General features: G+C 44.3%; 1 protein-coding gene across 3 annotated transcripts; it reads left to right on the top strand.

Moving 5' to 3' along the window:
• The first annotated feature begins 8,045 nt into the window (after positions 1-8,045).
• Positions 8,046-19,535, top strand: LOC130387051 (uncharacterized). 3 transcript variants are annotated; one of them, XM_056595987.1, is made up of 5 exons: positions 8,046-12,516; positions 15,526-16,107; positions 16,324-16,467; positions 16,645-16,897; positions 17,015-19,535. In XM_056595987.1, exons 1-5 carry the CDS (start codon positions 11,950-11,952, stop codon positions 17,182-17,184), a joined length of 1,716 nt encoding a protein of 571 aa, XP_056451962.1. In that variant the 5' UTR covers positions 8,046-11,949; the 3' UTR covers positions 17,185-19,535. The 3 variants fall into 3 exon arrangements, with proteins under 3 accessions (XP_056451962.1, XP_056451964.1, XP_056451963.1); XM_056595989.1 differs by lacking the exon at positions 16,645-16,897 and having other exon boundaries at positions 17,015-19,534; XM_056595988.1 differs by having other exon boundaries at positions 16,698-19,534.
• The last annotated feature ends 645 nt before the right edge of the window (positions 19,536-20,180 follow it).

The following is a 20,180-nucleotide window of genomic DNA, read 5'->3' as shown; positions in this document are numbered from 1 at the left end:
CCCCTGGTACCACTGGCACGGCTCTAAGGGCCGTCCTGCACGCCTCCGTCAGGGGCGACTGAGCCAACCAAACCTGGCGGCAAATCTGGACCAGGGTGGACATAACACGCCCTAATTCCCTGGACATGAGGGCAAAGGCCTGTAGGGACGCGTCGCTCAGGTCCTGCGTAGACGGCTCAACTGCAGCTTGTTGCAGTGAGGTCGAGAGCGCCAGCATTAGGTGGGAGAGGGAGTTGCCAATCCGCCCCATACGTGCTGCTGCGTCATAGGCCTTTGAAAGCAGGTCGTCTGTGACCCTGCACTGGGGCCGAGGACACCTGGCATCCGGCCGCAAGGCCTGATCGGGGGTTAAAATGAGGGAGGCAATGGCGGGCTCAACGGGTGGCATGCGACCCAAACCATACTGCGCTGGATCCCGCATGGCAGCCAAGGCCCGAGCACTGGAAGAAGGACGGGGGAGAGCCTTGGCATCCTTCCAGCAGAGGTGTAGCTCCTTTAAATACTCCTCCGAAGGAGGGACAGAGAAAGGGGCTGTGGCAGGGCTGCGCCTGAAAAAGGCGCTAGGCTGAGCCAAGTCTGCCTGAGGAGCATCGAGCCCCAGGCGAGCCAGGGCCATACGGATGACGGCCCCGATGGGGTTGCCCTCTGTGCTGTGCCCAGAGCTCTGAGCAGAGGAGCGGGAGGCCTCCCCAAAAGCGCTTGAGGCTTCCTCCCCCGTGACACCCTCACTGAAGAGGTTGGCTGATGCCGCCAGCGACAGGACATCGTCCGTCCCCGGCACATCCCCCAAGGAAGGGTCAGGCCGGCTATCAGCCACAGCGCCACCTGCCCCAGGTTGAAGGGTCAGGAGGAGTTCCTGTATCCTCTCCATGTCGGACGACAAGCGATCCACCTTGGATGCTAGCTCGTCCCTAGCCCTTTTCCTGGGGGGGGGGCCTGCTCTACCCCGACGCCAAGAACGGACGGGCTGAGCCGGAGGAAGTGGCGCTGTTGGTTGTTCCACCACTGCGAGCCTAGCCAGCCTGAGTGCCAAGGGCATGGAGCCGCAGTTCATACAGGCCCTCTCTGTAAGGCCCTCCCTCAAATGCTCGAAGCCGAGGCAAGAGGGGCAGCGATCATGGCCATCGTCAGGCTCAAGGAGGGCCACACAGGCGCCACACACATGAGCCATCAGCAGAACACTGGGAGAGGGAGCACTGCCTTCACCAGTAAACTACTAATTCAAGAAAAACCAAAAAAAGTATTACCGGGAGAGGACGCGAGAGCGCAGTCTTCACCAGCAAGTGACTGAAAATAATTACGCACTCAAATATACAGCAGTGTTCCCGGGAGAGGACGCGAGAGCGCTGCCTTCACCGGCAAGTGACTGAAAAGAAACACAAGTGTTACAGGGAGAGGGCGCGAGAGCGCTGCCTTCACCGGTAAGTGACTGAAAAGAAAACCCCAACAGTGTTACAGGGAGAGGGCGCGAGAGCGCTGCCTTCACCGGTAAGTGACGGAAAGAAATACGCAACAGTGTTACAGGGAGAGGGCGCGAGAACGCTGCCTTCACCGGTAAGTGACTGACTGGAAAAACTTTTACCAAATAAATTTGGTAACCCAGAACACAGCCGAGCTGTTTCTATAAGGGAGCTATCAGTAGCGAAATTAATCCCAGTAGTGAAAATAATCCCAGCAGTGTTGCCGGGAGAGGACGCGAGAGCGCTGCCTTCACCGGTAAGTGACTGAACGATTATATATATATTCTTCTAACAGAAGTGTTACTAAACAAAAACTTGGAAGCTTCTACTCAAGGGAAGCCTTTCAGCGCTATACAGACAAACAGCCCCTGGAGGACGAGTTCACCCGTTGCTCCGACCCTTGGTCGCGAGGCTGCACACAGTCTGGAGCGCGATCCTTTTCAAAAAGCGAATACGCTATCCGCAAGCGGTACAACTACATGCGTCTTTGCGAGAAGATGAAAGGAACAGATCCTCTGTCGACACCGGGCTATATAGCCAATCCGGTGTCTCGAGGGTCACATGTGACCTTGTTGGTATAGGTACTCGAACTGCGCATGCGCGAGACGGATAAATCCAGTGCTTAATGCACCGCCTCTGGCGGTCAGTAAGGATGAAATAGAACCATAATGACCTTGCTTTTATCGAATCGATTGTATCCTTTTCTTTGGTTTCATGGTTTGGAAGTCTATCAAGAACAGGCACTCTCTTAATCAGGTGGTGAAATGGTCCGGTAAGCTAATTGGTGAATCTCAGCCTAACCCGGCCTCCCTGTACACTAGACAGGTACAGCGGATAACCGACTCCATTTTAAATGACCGCTTGCACCCTTTGCACGAGTTTCAGCTACTCCCTTCTGGAAAAGGTTTTTAGTCCCAAGGTTTAAAACCAAGCATTTTAATAACAGCTTTGTTCCAGCTGCAATCACGCTGAAGAAAACAGCGTGATTTTTTATTTTTTATTTATTATGTTTATTTATTTATTAATTTTTTCCACAATTTCTTCTTCTTTTTTTTTAAACGATTTATGATGACTATATGCTCTGTAAGGTGACCTTGGGTGTCTTGAAAGGCGCCTCTAAATTAAATGTATTATTATTATTATTATTATTATTAAGAACAAGCTATAGAAACTGCTTAATTTGCACAGCATTAATTTTGTATGCGTTATTTATTTAGTAGATTTTTTAGATCAATTTATAAATTGATGTCCCATTTGTGTTTGTGTGTATGTGTTGTCCTGTGTGACGGAAGCCCACTTTTAAACTGCAACACAAGTTTGCATACGGGTACAAATAAAGTAACCTGATGCCTGGCGTATTATATAGGACAATAATTGGTTCTGTGCTGTAAAATCGATACTTAATTTGAAGAAGAGGCAGATTTAAGCAAAAGGTTTTTATTTGTAAAATATATACATGTACAAAACTGCAAACTGGTCAAGTTGAATCTGCATTTATGTTTGAATGTTCAAGTGGCGCATCACACCCTCTCTGACTTCCCTACCCTCCTCTTCTGCCCCCTGTGCAAGTGGCACCATAGGCTCTCCTGCCACAGCTGCAGGCATGTCCAGTTCCGTCTGGTAGTCCTCTGCATGTTTCTCACAAAGGTTGTGGAGGGCACAGCAAGCCACAATCATCGTTTTGGCCAGTTCGATGCTGCTATCATTCCTTTTCAGAAGGCAACGCCACCTCCCCTTAAGTCTTCCAAATGCATTCTCCACCACAACACGTGCCCTGCAGACTCTTTTATTGTACAAATGTTGTTCTACACTCAACCGGCCGGTCTGAGGGAAATGCTTTGAGGAGCCAGTTCTGCAACGGATAGGCAGAGTCCCCTATAATATAATGACCCACATTTACCCCGGCAATGTTCCTGGTACAGGCTGGGAAAAGGCTTCCACGCTCCACTAATTCCCACATTGTGGACGTTCTCAAAACCCGAGCGTCATGCATACTCCCAGGCATTCCTGCACACACGCTCCAAAACAGTCCTTTTCCATCCACAACACCTTGAAGGATGATGGAATGCCAGCCTTTTCTATTGAATTAGTCAACATGGCACTCCTGTGGGGCTATAATGGGTATGTGTGAACCATCAATGGAACCAACACACTGCGGAAGGCCCCACTTCTGTTCAATGTAGGCTGCCATTTCTTGGAGTTTCTCCTGGTCAGGAAAACAGATCATTTCTGGAGCCAACAGCTTGCAGGCAGCATTGCAGAACTGTTGCACACATCGACAAACAGTCGTTGTGCTCACACCGAAAAGATTGCCAATGCTCCTGTATTCACCGTTGGTTGCCAGCTTCCACAGTGCGATGGCAACCATTTTCTTTAGGGGGACACACAGGCGAAAGTATGTGTCCTGCCTCTGCAGCGCTGGACGCATCTTGTTGCAGAGGTACATGAATGTTTCTTCTGACATCCTGAAGTTATCCAACCACTGTCTGTTGGTGAATTTTGGAACAATCGATTCCCACCAGGTACTGGCTCGGCTGAAAGACCAAACTGTTGGCCTGCGGCTGTGAATGTGCAACTGCTGAAGCATCTGAAAGACACAAATAGCAAACATGATTTAATACACAAATGTATTGCTTGTGTTGCAGAGGTGTATTGAAACTATAAGTAATAACTAATGAAATGACTTATAAGGAGGTGGGGTTAGCGAAGTTAGTTTGAGGCAGTTGAGCTTCACTTTTCTATCCATGTAACTTTATACCTGTACTCAAAAACAATTCAGTTGGAAATATTCTACTCTTTACTCGCTCATTCATTTGATTGCTAAAGCTACTTGGACAAATGCGATTTATTTACACGACAATATGGAGTTTATAATATATGGTATCGCTCCTGGTTTAAGAGAAACGTTTTGCAATTCAATGAAGGTTAGGCTGTTGTAGAGAATCTATTACTGACCAACAAGACGATAAGTTTGTTAGCAACAGCACGTTTGATGAAGTACATTGTTACACGCGTGAATAACTTTTTTCTTACCCGTATGCGTCGTCGCCTTTGTCTGGTCAATAGGCGGCTTTTATCGGTTGCATCCTGAATCAGCTCCAAAAAAATCTTATTTTTTTCGGCTGCTCTTGTCCTTGTCCTTGTCCTTTCAGCCTCCAAACTTTCGTCAAACAAAGCTTGCATTCGGAAGTTGATTAACTGCCATGTGAAAAGAATAAAGGCCAGGAACTGTTGCTGGACGACTTCCATGGTAGCTCTTGGTTTAATGTGTCGCGTTCAACTTTTACATTGGTTTTATTGAGCAGGCTACACTGTGGCGCGCTGCTATGATGTCACGATGTTTACCTGGCTGCCGTGGCGATCGACATCCGGCCTACCACAAAAGGGTACTGTCGGCAGTGGAAACGCGACCTCGGAACTGAGCTGGGCTATACCGCCCCCTCCCTACCGCACCTTTGCGATCCGATCCGTTCCGCACCCTGCACTTGAAATGTGGGAGTAGATACGAATAACATTTCTATTAATGCCGAAAATTGGCTCCAAATTTATTTTATTAAAGGATCCCCATTAGCTTATGCCATAGCAGTTTGCTAATCTTCCTGGGGTCCACATAAAATCCACATGACAAGTAATACTATTAAGTGTATTAAAATACAGTTCATACATACACAACTATAATAACAGTATACATAATACATCACAAAAGTTCAGTAATTATTAATACAGTATAATGAATAACTAAAACAGTACAGTTTAAACTAGAATACTTGATAGTAATCCTAGACAACATGAATGAAAGCATACATTGTTCCTACAAAAAGCAGCATCCATATAACCACTAAGAAAAGTGCACCTTTATTCTCCTTTTGAAGGATATTTTGCTTTTTTCTTGACGGATATCTTGAGGCAATTCATTCCAAATTTTACTTGCTCTGTAAAGCACTGTTCTTTTCCGAAAATTGGTTTTTGGATGAGCTTGCACAATATCACCATTGCTAGCCTTTCTTGTATTGTATTTATGCACAGTATTACAAAGAACAATTTGCTCTTTCCAGAACTCAGGTCTGTGTGTCCGCAATGTGTTGCCAAGAAATGTCACTGTGCTTGAGGCAAGCCTATTTCAACACTAAGCCATGATAAACTAGACTGCATCTTACGAACGCTAGTTCTTGACGAGCAACCAAGAACAAGCCTAGCAGCCCTGTTCTGGGCAACTTGTAGTTTTAATAATACTGTTTTTGTGGCTGAGGCCCATACCACTGAACAGTAGTCCAGGTGGGATAGTATTAAAGATCAACACACTTGTTCAAGAATATGAGATGGTACATATGGTTCACATCGTCTAGTCATATTAATGCCAACACCCATTTTTCTAATGACGTTATCAATCTGTTTTGACCATGTCAGATGGTTATCAATGACCATGCCAAGTAATTGTACCTTCTCCACTTGTTCAATTGGTACTTTGTCCACATACAAGTCTAATTTTGGCCTAGCAGACAACCTGTGTCTAGACCCAAAAATAATGCCCTTTGTTTTAGATATGTTTAAGACCAGCTTGTTTGATGTAATCCAATCATGCACAGTTTCTAGTTATTGTGATAAAACTTGATTGAGTTCATTATGAGTGTTGGCTACATAATACATTGTAGAATCATCAGCATACATCACAATACTAGCATTTTTTACAGCGGAAGACAAGTCATTAGTGAAAATAGAAAAGAGGAGAGGTCCCAGACAACTTCCTTGAGGCACACCACAAGTTAAATGGCTGCTACTCTGAGATAAGCTGCCATTGTAATAGACTCTGTGTTTGTTATGAACCACACTTTGGGTCACACCCCGGACCGAGTAACACAAACTGAAAGTCAGGACTTACGTTGAAAACAGACGTTTTATTTTGTAGACGCTGCCTTGTACATGGCGGGACGGTTATTAAATCAACGAAAGGAAAGATAATAAAACAGAAAGAAAACCCTAACTAACCCTAACTCTGGGGGACCCAACTTGTCCTACTCAGAAAGTAAAATGGAATGTGAATTAGTCGGGACCTATATCTACTCTGCTCCAACCTAACCTAAAACGTGAAAACAACCATCTCCAACCAACAACGTATAAAGTGAAGTAAAAAGCAATAATGTTCCCACATGGGAAAAGGACGGCACTGGACCGCAAATTACTAACACAAGAGAAACTAGTTCACACATGAACGATCGGTGACTTCCTTGTATCGCGACGGAGAAAAACAGTAAGCGTGCGGGACCAGGAACGAATCCCCCCCCTTGCAGTCTGGGCTGGGCGGTCTTTATAGGCGACGTCAGGCCGCGGCGGGAAAGACCAGCCTATAGGAGGAAAGGAATGCAGAACAGCGCAGCTGCGCAAAATCTCACATTTGTCCGTATAGGAACGTAACAGTGTTCTAGAAGAGAGATAGCTCTTAATCAAGGTAACGGCAGTGGGTGTAAACCCATAAGAGATAAGTTTTTTAATCAACAGCTCATGATCGATAACATCGAAAGCAGCGCTAAAGTCTAGCATAACTGCAGCCACTACCTTTGAGTCGTCAATTTCCCTTAACCAATCATCGGTCATCTGTGTTAGGGCAGTGCTAGTTGAATGTCCCTGCCTGTATGCATGTTGGTATTTGGTGGTTAGACCGTTTGAGGTGAAATATTCCTGAATCTGAACATAAAGAATCTTTTCCATAACTTTACTCAGTACAGGAAGAATGCTTATAGGACGACTGTTGGGTCCACTGAAAGTTGATCTACTATCCTTGGGCAATGGTATTATTTTACCCTCTTTCCATCGTCCCGGACATTTTCCAGTTAGCAAGCATCTATTCAATATATGGCAAATAGGCCCAGAAATGTGATTGGCAGCTACCTTCAGTATCTTACTGTCTAGATTGTCAGTGCCCGCCGAAACATAAGCAGGGAGGGACTCCAACATCCTTCTGACATTTTCAGTGGTAACACATTGAGATTTGAAAGTACATTTCTTATCCTTCATTGGCCCCCTAGGCCCGTATGGAAAACCTTCCGAAACAATCGGGGGTCCCAATAAAACAAAATACGGAAAACCCTTCTATCTGTAAAAAGCCCAACCGGAATGAAACAAACATCTCTTTTTTTTGGGTCAAAAATGCATGTGGACATCTAGACCATGAATGACAAGCGCCGGCCCGTGCCTCGCCTTAGATCTCTATATAAACCGCGGAAGTCGGCGGACGACCCGGGGAGATCTATGGGAAACGAAACTACACCTAACCCTGCCAGAGCCTTCGGACAAACTGGTCTTTTTTGAGCCTTAGTTGCATTTTGACCCTATACATTTTTACAATATAAACTTTTTGAATCGTCAAATTCTACGAATGAAAAAACAACATTTAATGGAACATCAATATCTCTCTATCTCTCTCTCTCTCATCCCTCACCATCCTACCACCACTCTGCCCTTTGCCGGGTTTGAGAAGGTGAATAGGAGTCAGAAAATGCCTAGATCGGCGGGATAGGATGTCGTGGTAGCAAACCTACTTACTTCTGACATATCTCTCTCTCTCTCCTGATTTACTTAATGGTTGCTAAGTTATACTTTATTTCCAATAGGGAGCGCTCTCGAATAATGTTTGTAGAGTGTGGTGTGGGGAGGGGGGCCTTGACCTTGGTGACCATTTTGTATTTATTTAGAATGATATAGTCACATATTTTAAGCACAAACTGCCCCCACATAGCCACTAGGAAGCAGGATCGAACACACAAGCTGCATAACCCTCACATAGCCACTAGGAAACGGGATCGAACACATAAGCTGCAATTACTACTCCAACCACAGATGGCAGCACCATTAAACAGGCGAGGAGGGAGGAACTATTACGTCACACCCGCCACGCCCACTTGACCCTATAAAGATCGACAGAGAGATTGGAGTGCAGAACTCATAGCCAGACCCGCAGAGAGCCTGGGGGCAGAAGGGTCATAGGCTGAAGTTGGAGGTTGGAAGTTGGAAGTTAGATTTTTTATTTGTCAGTGTCACCATTGAAAATGTAGATTTGGAAGTTGGAAGTGTAACCATTGAACATGTATGGATTTGGAAGTTGGAAGTTATAATTTTTATCAGTGTGACCATTGAACATGTGTGGATTCGGAAGTTGGAATTTGTCAGTATCACCCAGACTCAGCCAGACCTTACACTTTCCAATTTGGATTTTTTGTCAGTGTACCCATTGAACATATGTTGATTTGGAAGTTTGAAGTTGTAATATGTCAGTCTCACCATTGAACATATGTAGATTTTGAAGTTGGAAGTGTGACCATTAAACATGTGTGGATTTGGAAGTTGGAATTTGTCAGTGTCACCATTGAATATGTGTCGATTTGGAAGTATGACCATTGAACATATGTCGAGTTGGAAGTTGGAATTTGTCAGTGTCACCATTGAACATGTGTGGATTTGGAAGTTGGAAGTATGACCATTGAACATGTGTGGATTTGGAAGTTGGAAGTTGGAATTTGTCAGTGTCACCAAGATACAGCCAGACCTTACCCTGCCCAATTTGGAATTTTGGTCAGAGTGTCACCATTGAACATATGTCGATTTGGAAGTTGTAATTTGTCTGTCACCATTGAACATGTGTCGATTTGGAAGTGTGACCATTGAACATGTGTGGATTTGGAAGTTGGAAGTGTGACCATTGAACATGTGTGGATTTGGAAGTTGGAAGTGTGACCATTGAACATGTGTGGAGTTGGAAGTTGGAATTTGTAAGTGTCACCATTGAACATATGTCGAGTTGGAAGTTGTAATTTGTCAGTGTCACCATTGAACATGTGTCGATTTGGAAGTTGGTTAAATTGTTCGTAATTCAAATTTTCACTTCATCAGTAGATAAGCCGGTCAACAATCAAACATTTATTTATTAATACTGTAACATTGGAACATTTAAACATATCAAAAATAGAACATATTAACATAACAACAATGGAACATATCAACAATGGAACACAAGTTAGCCAATATCTGTCAGAACTACCACCATCTTCCTGGCTCCTTGAAACTTTGTGGCGGGCGGCATTGGGCCTGTAATAACCCTGCTTTTTTTCCACCACCGCCCCAGAAAACGATAGCTTCCTCTTCACCACTCGACATTTCAGTGGGCGTCCCACTTCAGGTTCCTCTGAGTCAGATTCCTCCAGTTCCAGGGAGGCCATTTACTCATCAATGGAAGGGTCTCGCTGTGAAGCGGGTGACATGGGTGTGGGCGGGGTCCCAGTGTTGAGGTCCTCATCACAGGGAGGGTCTCGCTGTGCAGCAGGTGTGGGCGGGGTCCCAGTGTTGTGGTCCTCATCACAGGGAGGGTCTCGCTGTGCAGCAGGTGTGGGCGGGGTCCCAGTGTTGAGGTCCTCCTCGCTAGTCGACTCTCGCTGTGCAGTGGGTGACCTTGGTGTGGGCGGGGTCTCCGTGTCATAGCCATCATCATAAGATGGCTCTCGTTCCTCCGCACTGCTCGAGTCCTCTTCCTCTCTGGTGTCAGCGTCCTCCATTAGCGTCTTCATTCTTAGACCCCTCACCTGAAACAGTTCCGTCACGTTCGGGACAGGGCAGTAAAACTGGTCAGCAGTCGCTACGTCGTGGCACATTAAGCTTGCCACCCTGGTGCGCTCCTCCTGTGTCAGGTGTTTCTTTGCCTTGGAAGAGGACATGAAAGTTGGTGTTAAATTTCAGAGGGCTTTGGTGTAAGTTATGTCCACTTTCACACTCAAGCCTGATGGTTGAGAATGCAATGCAAGGTTCCACACTTACCTGACTGCTGACACTGGATCGCACCATGTTAAAGTTGATGCTGCCCTTCATGCCAGCATCAACCCAAGCGCCAAGGAGCAGACGACTCAATTTTGAATGTTGTTGCCCATCATGCCTGTGGATGAGGTAAGGCGAGTCCTTGGATATGTCCATCAGACGTCTCAGCCAACCGTACTCCTCCTCAAAGAGAGCCATCTGGGCATGCCCAAAGCTTCTTTGAGTCTTATGCTCCCCAACCTGAAAGACAAAATAAACATATGGTAGTCACACACAGACACACACACACACACACACACACACACACACACACACACACACACACACACACACACACACACACACACACACACACACACACACACACACACACACACACACACACACGAAAAACAACCATCTGACGTGTAACTCACCCACACTACATATCCAGGGTAGTGTTTTTTAAGTCTAAAAAATGTCTTAAATTTCATGTTCCTCAATTAAGGCCTTAAAAAGTCTTAAATTGCGTTACCCAAGTCTTAATTTTTTAAAGAAGGTCTTAAATTTCCTACAAGGATTAGTTTTCGTTGTGAACCGGACTGTAACGCAAGGGGAAAATGGGGGGCGTTTTGCGTAACGTCAGAGAGCGTCTCATTTATTGGAGTATGCGCAAACAATACTTTGGGTTTTCGCGCCGGCCGGTGGCAATCTCAACAAACAAACAGTCGAGAGGAGACGCCACATCATGGGGAAGTGTCGGTTTAACGCGCAGTGGCTTTCGGATCTGAGGGGAAAAACGGTCTGTCTAGTTACTGGACCAGATGAAATGAGACGGAGAGGTAATAAAGTCTGTCGGCACGAGGACCTTGGATTTATTAAGTAAAGTGGCAACGGTTATACAGAGTCATAAAGCGTGAGAGATCGAATATGTCTAAGTCCCTAATCAGCGCTGATGGTTCGTCCAGAGCTTTGCCTCCGTGGAAGGTCTGCTTCAGAAGAAGATCAAGAGTCCCTGTGTGATAGTTTTATGCTGTATCCTCCTCTCGATGAGGTGTGTGCGGTTCTGTGTGTTTTTGCTTGACCTTGGCTCTCAGGCCCTGGTATATGCATGTGTATCTCGTGTGTTCCTCCTAACGGGGGAGAGCTCCTCAAAGTGTCTCCTGTGTCCTCGAAGTATCTCTTGTGTGATAAATTAATGTGGCTCTCAGGCCCTGGTATATGCATGTGTATCTCTTATGTTCCTCCTAACGGGGGAGAGCTCCTCGAAGTATCTCCTGTGTCCTCGAAGTATCTCTTGTGTGATAAATGAATGTGGCTCTCCCGTTCTTGAGGATGACTGGTGCATTGTCTGAGTGTCTACCATTTGCCTGGATGGGGAAATGGGGCCTTCGGCTCCGGCCTTGAACTGACTATATTATCATGTTTGTGTTATGTGTTCGTTGGGTTAGAGCAAGAGTTGACTATATTGTAATGTGTCTGCCATGTGATGTGCTCATCAGGCTAGGGTAGGAGTTAGCTATATTTGTAATGTACATGTGATGTACTCAGCAGGTTATTTTGCCCAACAGATCCTAGGTACAGTGATTGGGTGAGGCAGGTGCCGGGAACCGACCTCGAAGCTGTATCTGTCGGAAGACTTTCAAGCTAAGCACTTTAGGTCATCTCGCTTTGGAGTCTCAGTCTCACAAGAGCGAAAAACACAAGTCGCATGCCCTTCACAGCCAGCCGCCCATCGCTCAGTTCTGCACCGCGGCATGCACCTGTAAGCGCGAGCAACTTGACCACTGTCGAAAGTCACCAGCACCGAACGAGCCAGACTTCATCGCCTCGAACACTTACAGCAACAGCACAAGGGCCGAGCAGTGGTGTGATACATGTCGGTGGAGCCCCGACACTTCGGGCAGAGGTGATCTGGATTTTGAAATCCATTAGCGACCACCACTCGTATAGCTCGAATGAAGGGATAAGCGAAATCTTCAAGGCTATGTTCTCGGACTCCGAAATAGCTGCAACGTTCACCAGTGGCAAGAACAAGACCTCGTACATTACAAAGTTCGGGCTGGCTCCATTCATTACGAAGGAGTTAGTTAAAGAGGTCAACGAGGCAAGTGGTGGATTCGTCGTCATGTTCGACGAAAGTCTTAACAAGACGACCAAGACGAAGCCATTGGACATCCACCTCCGTTACTGGAGTGGCGACCATGTTGCTTTGAGATATCTTGGCTCTCAGTTTATGGGTCATGGAAAAGCTGTGGACCTACTGAAACATTTTAAAGTAAGTGTTTTCTTTTTATTAAGCTTGGTTAATTAAACTAAATGTGTAATACTGTTGTGTTATACAAATTTTTATTTTAGGTTGTATAGGTTTTATCTGTTATATTCTGGTGAGTTCTAGTTAACATTCTGATAACTACTAACTGGCGGAAACTAACCTCCGTAGTTCAGTCATTTTGGCGCTGTCACGTTAAAATTGTACCGGGGGCGCAAATTTTACCGGCCTACGTCATCAGTTGTTTACATCTTGACAACCTGCCTGGCAACAGACGAAGCGATCGTCTGTTGCCGGGCAGGTTGCAAAAAACATTCGGCTCATGTTTCCAAAAGACGAAATAACATAATACAGATAACGGATCGCTAGATAACACTTGTTTTCACTTTATACTTGTATTGTATTTAATTGTTTAAATCGAATAGCAACAGATGACGCGATCGTCTGTTGCCGGGAAACGGGCGATCGCGTCAAATGACGTAGGACGCGAATGTTCAAGAACCTTCCTACGTCATTTGACGCGATCGCCTGTGTTATCTAGCGATCCGTTATCTGTATTATGTTATTTTGTCTTTTGGAAACATGAGCCGAATGTTTTTTGCAACCTGCCTGGCAACAGACGATCGCGTCGTCTGTTGCCAGCAGGCGCGTAGTTAGACCTGGGCATTCGGGGCTATAGCCCCGGATCTTTTGGGATCAGCCCCGGATCTCTGCCGTAAAAAAATAAAATTAAAATAAAAAAATAAATAATAATATGTATATATATATATATATATATATATATATATATATATATATATATATATATATATATATATATAAATTTTATTTTTTCAAGTCACAACTCAAAACTCACCTGTTCAAACTCGCACACAACGTCTAACTGATCACTGTTTTGTTTGTTTTTTTGTTTTGTTTTGTCTTGTTTTTGTTTTATTTATTTCTTATTGCTTATGTTTATTTATTTATTTATTTATTTATTTTTTCCACAATGTCTTCCACTATATGCTCTGTAAGGTGACCTTGGGTGTTTTGAAAGGCGCCTCTAAATTAAATGTATTATTATTATTATTATTATAGCTGCTTTCATACACGTAAGTACTGGCTGCTCTTCTGAATATATGCTGCATCGTTGCAGCAACATTGAAGACGATCGCGTTGACTTCTGCGGTCTGTTCTGCCTCCATGCTGTCTGCGTCAAACCAAAACAAACCTGAGTGACAGCGGCCGCACTTATCCCGCCTCCTGCAAATGTATGTAATATCCCTCCCCTTGCAATGCCGGCGCTGGCACTGGCCGCGGGAGCAAGATGTTATTCAAACAAAAATGCATCAATCATTGTTTTATTCTTTCATTACACAATTTCTTTCATTCTTATAAATAAAAAAATTATATAAATACATATATAAATCTAGCCAACTTGTCAATCAAAATTAGTCTTGTCTTGTCTCTCTAGTGGTTGTTCATTCTAAAACACTACAATCTTTTGAGAAGCAAATGGTTGCAGCCTCTATAGGCTTACTGTGGCGCTGATGTGAGTACTGTATGCATGCAATACTACTACTCATAGTAATAATCGGAGAGGGTTGAGAAACAGTGGGTTGACAATCCATTCTGGTACCTCATTTTGAAAATCCCCAAAAAAGAAACTTCACATAGGACTGTCTTTCAATTTTTAATGCATTGCTTTGGAGGTTTTCAATCTATCATCCCACTGGTTTGATTTTACCTAAGAGAAAAATGTTTATTTTTTAAAGCATCCACAGCAGCCATAATAATGAGATTATGAGACAATGAGAATGAAGCGGCAACAGTGTGACTGTGCAGAGTGAGAGAGATGGCTTTAATGGATGACCAGGGATTGGTGGTGGTGTTACCCAGGAAGGGCGGCTGTAGTTAACTGCAAGCAACAGAACATGAATAGTGAAGTGGAGGAAGGAGTCGAAATGAGACTTCATTAACAGATTCATGTACAGCTCAGATTTATATGGAGATACGCTTCTTAAACAACTTGCATACAGCATAAGCAAGTAACAGGAACAGTCTTGGAAGATTATTTTTTCATTATTTAAATCTACATCCCGGTTACACGTCGCGCGATAGCGCATATCATTTCATGCAAGCGAGTGTTTACTTCCTGGTTACAGGTCGCGCGATAGCACATATCATCTCATGCGATCTTAAAGAGAACTTGACGTTTAGGAATGCATATTCCGGGAAAACATTAGAACTCTGAATTGCGACTAAATATAAAGCATGTTTTTATCTGTAGGCCTAACATTAAACCTACACTGACAATAAGTAATAACTTAAAAATGAAACATAAAAGCAGACAACTACTTACTTGCCGTTGCCTGGCTGGGGGAGAAAGGTCCGTCGGAGCAGCGATGGCTTCTTGACATCGGGTAGGTGCACGCAGGCTATATAGGCTATTCTAATGTCTTATTTTTGCCCTGGCACTCGGCATAGGCGACCTATGTGTTGGGGGCGCCCTTAATTAATTAATTAATTAATTAATTAATTAATTAATTATGATACCGTAGCACGCAGGAGTCAGGACGGTGCTCCCCCCGGGCTAAAGCCCCGGATGTTTTAAATTGCTAACGACGCGCCTGGTTGCCAGGCAGGTTGTCAAGATGTAAACAACTGATGACGTAGGCCGGAAATTTTTTTCGCCCCCGGTACAATTTTAACGTGACAGCGCCATGCTTCTTGTTAGAGCTGCTGTATGTAGTGACGATTTATTGCCATCTAGCGGCATTGTGGTGTTCCGCTTGACGCAGTTCACATAATTAGAATTGAAATTCTCGAAACTACTATTCAACCTCCACAACATTCTAGTAGGCCTACTTTTACAACACAGTAATGCTTTTTCATTGCTTTTAAAAAAGGCCAAATGCCTTCTGTTCTGAGATATGCACAAAAGCAATCGTGAAAAACATGCCGTTGTCTATGAAAATACATTGTGTCAATTTGTATAATAATAATAAATCTCATCTTTATGATCATCTCCAGGAATGTATCACTGATCTTGATCAGCGGATAATGGTTTCGATTTCAATGGATGGACCAAATGTTAACTGGAAGTTCTTAGAGCTGCTTCAGCGGGAGCTTGGTGAGCAATATGCCGGGAAGCAGCTGGCAGTGGTCGGGACTTGCGGCCTCCATACCCTCCATAATTCTGTCAAAGCAGGGTTCAACGCATGGCAAATGGAAAAGATATTAAGAGCTCTTCACACTATCTTCTTAAATGTGCCAGCAAGAAGGGAGGACTTCATCGCTGTGACGAAATCAAGCACTTTCGCCCTACCCTTTTGTGGGCACCAGTGGGTTGAAAACTTGCCTGTTGCCGAAAGAGCCCTCCAAATATGGCCCAACATTCTCAAATATGTAGCAGCTGTAAGAACCAAAGATGTCAACAATCCAGCCACCTCATCATTCGACACCATCGAAGTGGCAGCAAAAGATCCTTTCGTAATAGCCAAGCTGGAGTTTTTCACCGCAGTATGCCGAACTGTATCACCATTTCTTACGAGATATCAAACTGATGAGCCGGTCCTGCCTTTCATCGCACACGACCTAGCAGAACTATTAAAGGCGAGTGATTTTCTTTGTTCATGTTGTAAATGTGATTTAAATAACTAGTCATATAGTAAAGTTAGGTTAATTATTTGGACTTTTGTTCATCACTGGCTTGGTTTTCATAGCAGTAATCCAGATTACGTATCCATATTGTGACAAATCCAAATGTTTAATCTCTGTAGTAGTATTCCATAAACTTGCGTGTTTTTTGTCGTGCTTCAATTTATTTAGAGCTTGCTGAGGAGATTTGTTAAAATAGACCTTCTCCGAGATGCTACCCCTGCTCAACTAGTCCGTCTTGATGTCACCGAAAAGGAGGCAACGGTGCCTGTGAGGGCCATTGACATTGGCATTGGAGCGGAAAATGCCATTAAGGTATGTTGTATGGGTCAATTTCTTTTTGGGTTCTACAAATCCAGATATAGTCTAAGTTATTATCATTGAAATTTAGCTTTTTAGTCATTTGGTGTTCTCAGTTGGTTAACTGGTTTAGTTATCAGGGGAGATGAGGGACCATTACTTCAGTTTTCCTCATTTTCTTCCCTGTATTAGGAACTTCATAAACAGAGTAAGGCAACTGGAGTGCTTTCTGTTATTGTGTTCAGAAAGGAGTGCATGGAGGGTCTGATCAAAATAGTGAAGAAGCTTCAGGACAAAAGCCCTCTGAAATACCCGACAGTGAGACAGATGAGTTGTCTTGATCCAGCCAAGATGTACACCTCTCCTGAACTCTGTCAGAGCCAGATGAAAGGCCTAGTTAAACAGTTTATCCAGGACAAGCAGTTGGATGGAGGAATTGCTGCCGGTACATAATGTTTCCTTTCATGATTAAAAAAAGATTGTCCTGACATGAACTGAGTCATATTGTTTGAACCTCTTCTTATACTGTGCATGACACTGACATTCTTTTCTCATTCCTCAGTTGACCTAATCATCCAGCAGTTTGCACAGTTTTCATTGGACGTGTGCCTACAATCCTTTGGAGAAGCGGCTGGATGTTTTCCTCCACACTTACGTCAGTCATCCTTACCCCCAGATGTGGGTTTTCATCCAGAAGCTGCTGTTGCTCTCACATGGACAGGCCACGGTTGAAAGGGGCTTCTCAGTGAATAAAGAGGAAATATCTAATATTCAAGAAGACACAATTGTTGCACACAGAATTGTGTGTGATTACGTGACACTGCACGGAGGCGTCTTGAAGGTACCCTTGACACCAGGACTTCTGTCCTCTGTTGTGTCGGCAAGGAGCAGGTATAGAATTTATCTTAACTGAAAAACAAAAAAAGTTATCAGAAGCCCAAGGCTTTAAACGGAAAGCAGTTGAGGAGCAATTGCAAAACTTGAGAAAGAAAAGGGCATCCATTCAGGAAGTGTCTGACAACCTGGCTAGGGATGCAGACAAATTAGCAGAGCAGGCAGAAGGAAAGCAAGGAAGCAAGATGGCTGAACTAATTGCGAAATCGAATGCTTTTAGAAGAAGCCACAGAGACAAACAGGCTGAACTTAAAAATATCGATGTAGATATTGTTGCCAAAGTTGTTGAGCTTAGAAACCTGTAGGTACTGTACTTTTCCCTACAGGTTTCTAAGCAATCTTGTTTTTTCTGTTTAGAGTGTTCATTTATATTGTGCGTTGAAGCAATGCAATTGCTGACATTTTCATTGAGTTTGTTTATATTGTGTGTTGAAAGTTTGACATCTAACCCAAAAATACAGCTACACTTTCACACCATCACTTTGTGTATTGTTTTTTTGAATCTTTTATTATCATTTCTGGGTACATGGTCATAACTAGTTAAGAGACATCAGGCCTCTAGGCCTTGAGTTAGGCCCTCAGTTTGGCTCTTTGGTGAGTGCACACTTATCCTTTGGCACATTCATTAATGTATTGACATGAATTTTCCAAAAAAACATGAATAATATATGCACTGGGGTTTTACGACCGCCTAATGGGTGCGATGTAGGTCTTAATTTTCATTGAAGTGGTCTAAAAAAAGTCTTAAATTTGGGGTGATCAAACTTGGGGAAACCCTGATATCCTTCTCCCTTCTGCCTCCAGGACCTCCTTCTTCTTCAAAGAATTGAACACCACTGGCCGGTGTCCAGTTAGAATGGCAAGGTAGCCAGTAAGGTAGCCCTGGACCAGGCCAAGGTCCAGCGATGTGGCCTTTTTTTCCAGTCGATCTAATAGGAGAGGAAATAGAAACCCTAAATGGGGCACCATCTCTTCATGGTCCTTCAGAGGACTTCTCATTTTCCCTAGTATGTTTCCTTATTGCCTGCTATAAGGAAACATACTGGGGAACATGGTATGTTTCCTTATTGCCTGCTATAAAGGTTGAAGTCAGGGGGTATCGTTCGGATCGTTTTACTGAACTGTGAGCATGTAAAGCTCTTTTAAACTGTAAACAGGGATTCAAGGCTATAAATAAGCTTGTACCAGAACTTGAATTGAACTATATTGAAACCTAAACAAGGCAAACCAAAGGAGAATATGTTTGTGGCGTACTTACTGAGCAATTTGGGGATCTTTCGCTTCGCCTTCTCTAAGAAGCGGTTTTCCACCCCAGCACTCAGCATGTTCTCTGGACACACGAAATGATGGAAAGGAAATACATATTTTGTATTTCTGTAATAACAATAAGTCACATATTGATTCTGACATCTTTAGACTGGCTCCAGTGCCTATTGAGTCCCAGTCCCACAACTCACTCCATATTGAACACACTTCCAATTTCTGACCTCCCTTCCTTTTGGAAGCGGGACAAATGAGGGTATGGTTAAGGAAACCATGGGACCAAAGTAGTTTAGTGAGGCACACGCTTCAAAAACATAGGAGAATTTTGAAGTTGATACGGAAGTTGATTGGAAGCCAGTGGAGTTGTTCTAGGATGGGGGTGATGTGGTGGAAAGAGGGGGTTTGGGAGATGATACGGGCAGCTGAGTTCTGGACCAGTTGGAGCTTATGGAGGGATTTCTGGGGGAGACCAAAGAGGAGAGAGTTACAGTAATCAATACGGGAGGTGACAAGGCTATGTACAAGAATAGAGGTGGTGTGGGGGGTGAGGGAGGGATGGAGGCGATTTATGTTACGAAGATGGAAGTAGGCAGTGCGGGTGGTGATGTTGATATGGGATTTGAAGGAAAGTGAGCCATCAAGGATGACACCCAGACTCTTCACCTGGGGGGAGGGGGAAACTATGGAGCTGTCAAATGAGAGGGAAAAACTGTCAACTTTGAGTAGAGTTGATTTAGTACCAACTAAAAGGATTTCTGTTTTATTGCTGTTAAGTTTAAGGAAGTTTGAGGTGAACCAGGTTTGTACTTCAGAGAGGCAATCTGTTAGGGATGAGGGAGGGAGGATGGAGTTGGGTTTGGTGGAGAGGTAGAGCTGGGTGTCATCCGCGTAGCAGTGAAAAATAATATTAAATTTACGGAAAATAAGGCCAAGGGGAAGGAGGTAAGTAATGAAAAGGAGGGGACCCAGGACAGAGCCCTGGGGGACACCAGAGGAGACAGGGGAGGGTTGGGAACGGAAGGATTTGAGTTGGATGAACTGAGTGCGGTCTGTGAGATAGGAGTGAAACCAATCAAGGGGGGTGCCTGTGATGCCGATGGAGGATAATCTATTGAGGAGGATGGTATGGGAAATTGTATCAAAGGCCGCACTCAGGTCAAGGAGGATGAGGATGGAGATTAAACCAGAATCAGCTGCAATAAGAAGGTCGTTGGTGATTTTCAGAAGGGCCGTTTCAGTGCTATAACGAGGACGGAAACCAGATTGAAACTGTTCATATATACTGTTTTGAGATAGATGGGAATGGAGTTGAGAAGCAACGATTTTCTCAAGTATTTTGGAGACGAAAGGTAGGTTGGAAATGGGACGGAGGTTATTAAAGTTGTTGGGATCTGAACCAGGTTTTTTGAGGATTGGGGAGACAGCAGCAGTTTTGAAGGGTGAGGGAACTGAACCAGTAGTGAGAGAGGAGTGGATGATGGCAGCAAAAAGAGGGAGCAGTGAGGGGAGGCAGGATATGACCAGGGCAGTAGGGAGGGGATCTAACTGGCATGTGGATGGTTTTGATTTAA

Source organism: Gadus chalcogrammus, chromosome 8, assembly GCF_026213295.1.
Source record: "Gadus chalcogrammus isolate NIFS_2021 chromosome 8, NIFS_Gcha_1.0, whole genome shotgun sequence".
NCBI classification, from domain to species: Eukaryota; Metazoa; Chordata; class Actinopteri; order Gadiformes; family Gadidae; genus Gadus; species Gadus chalcogrammus.
The sequence above is the reverse complement of the archived record's forward strand: the minus strand, read 5'-3'. Positions and strand labels throughout refer to the sequence as shown.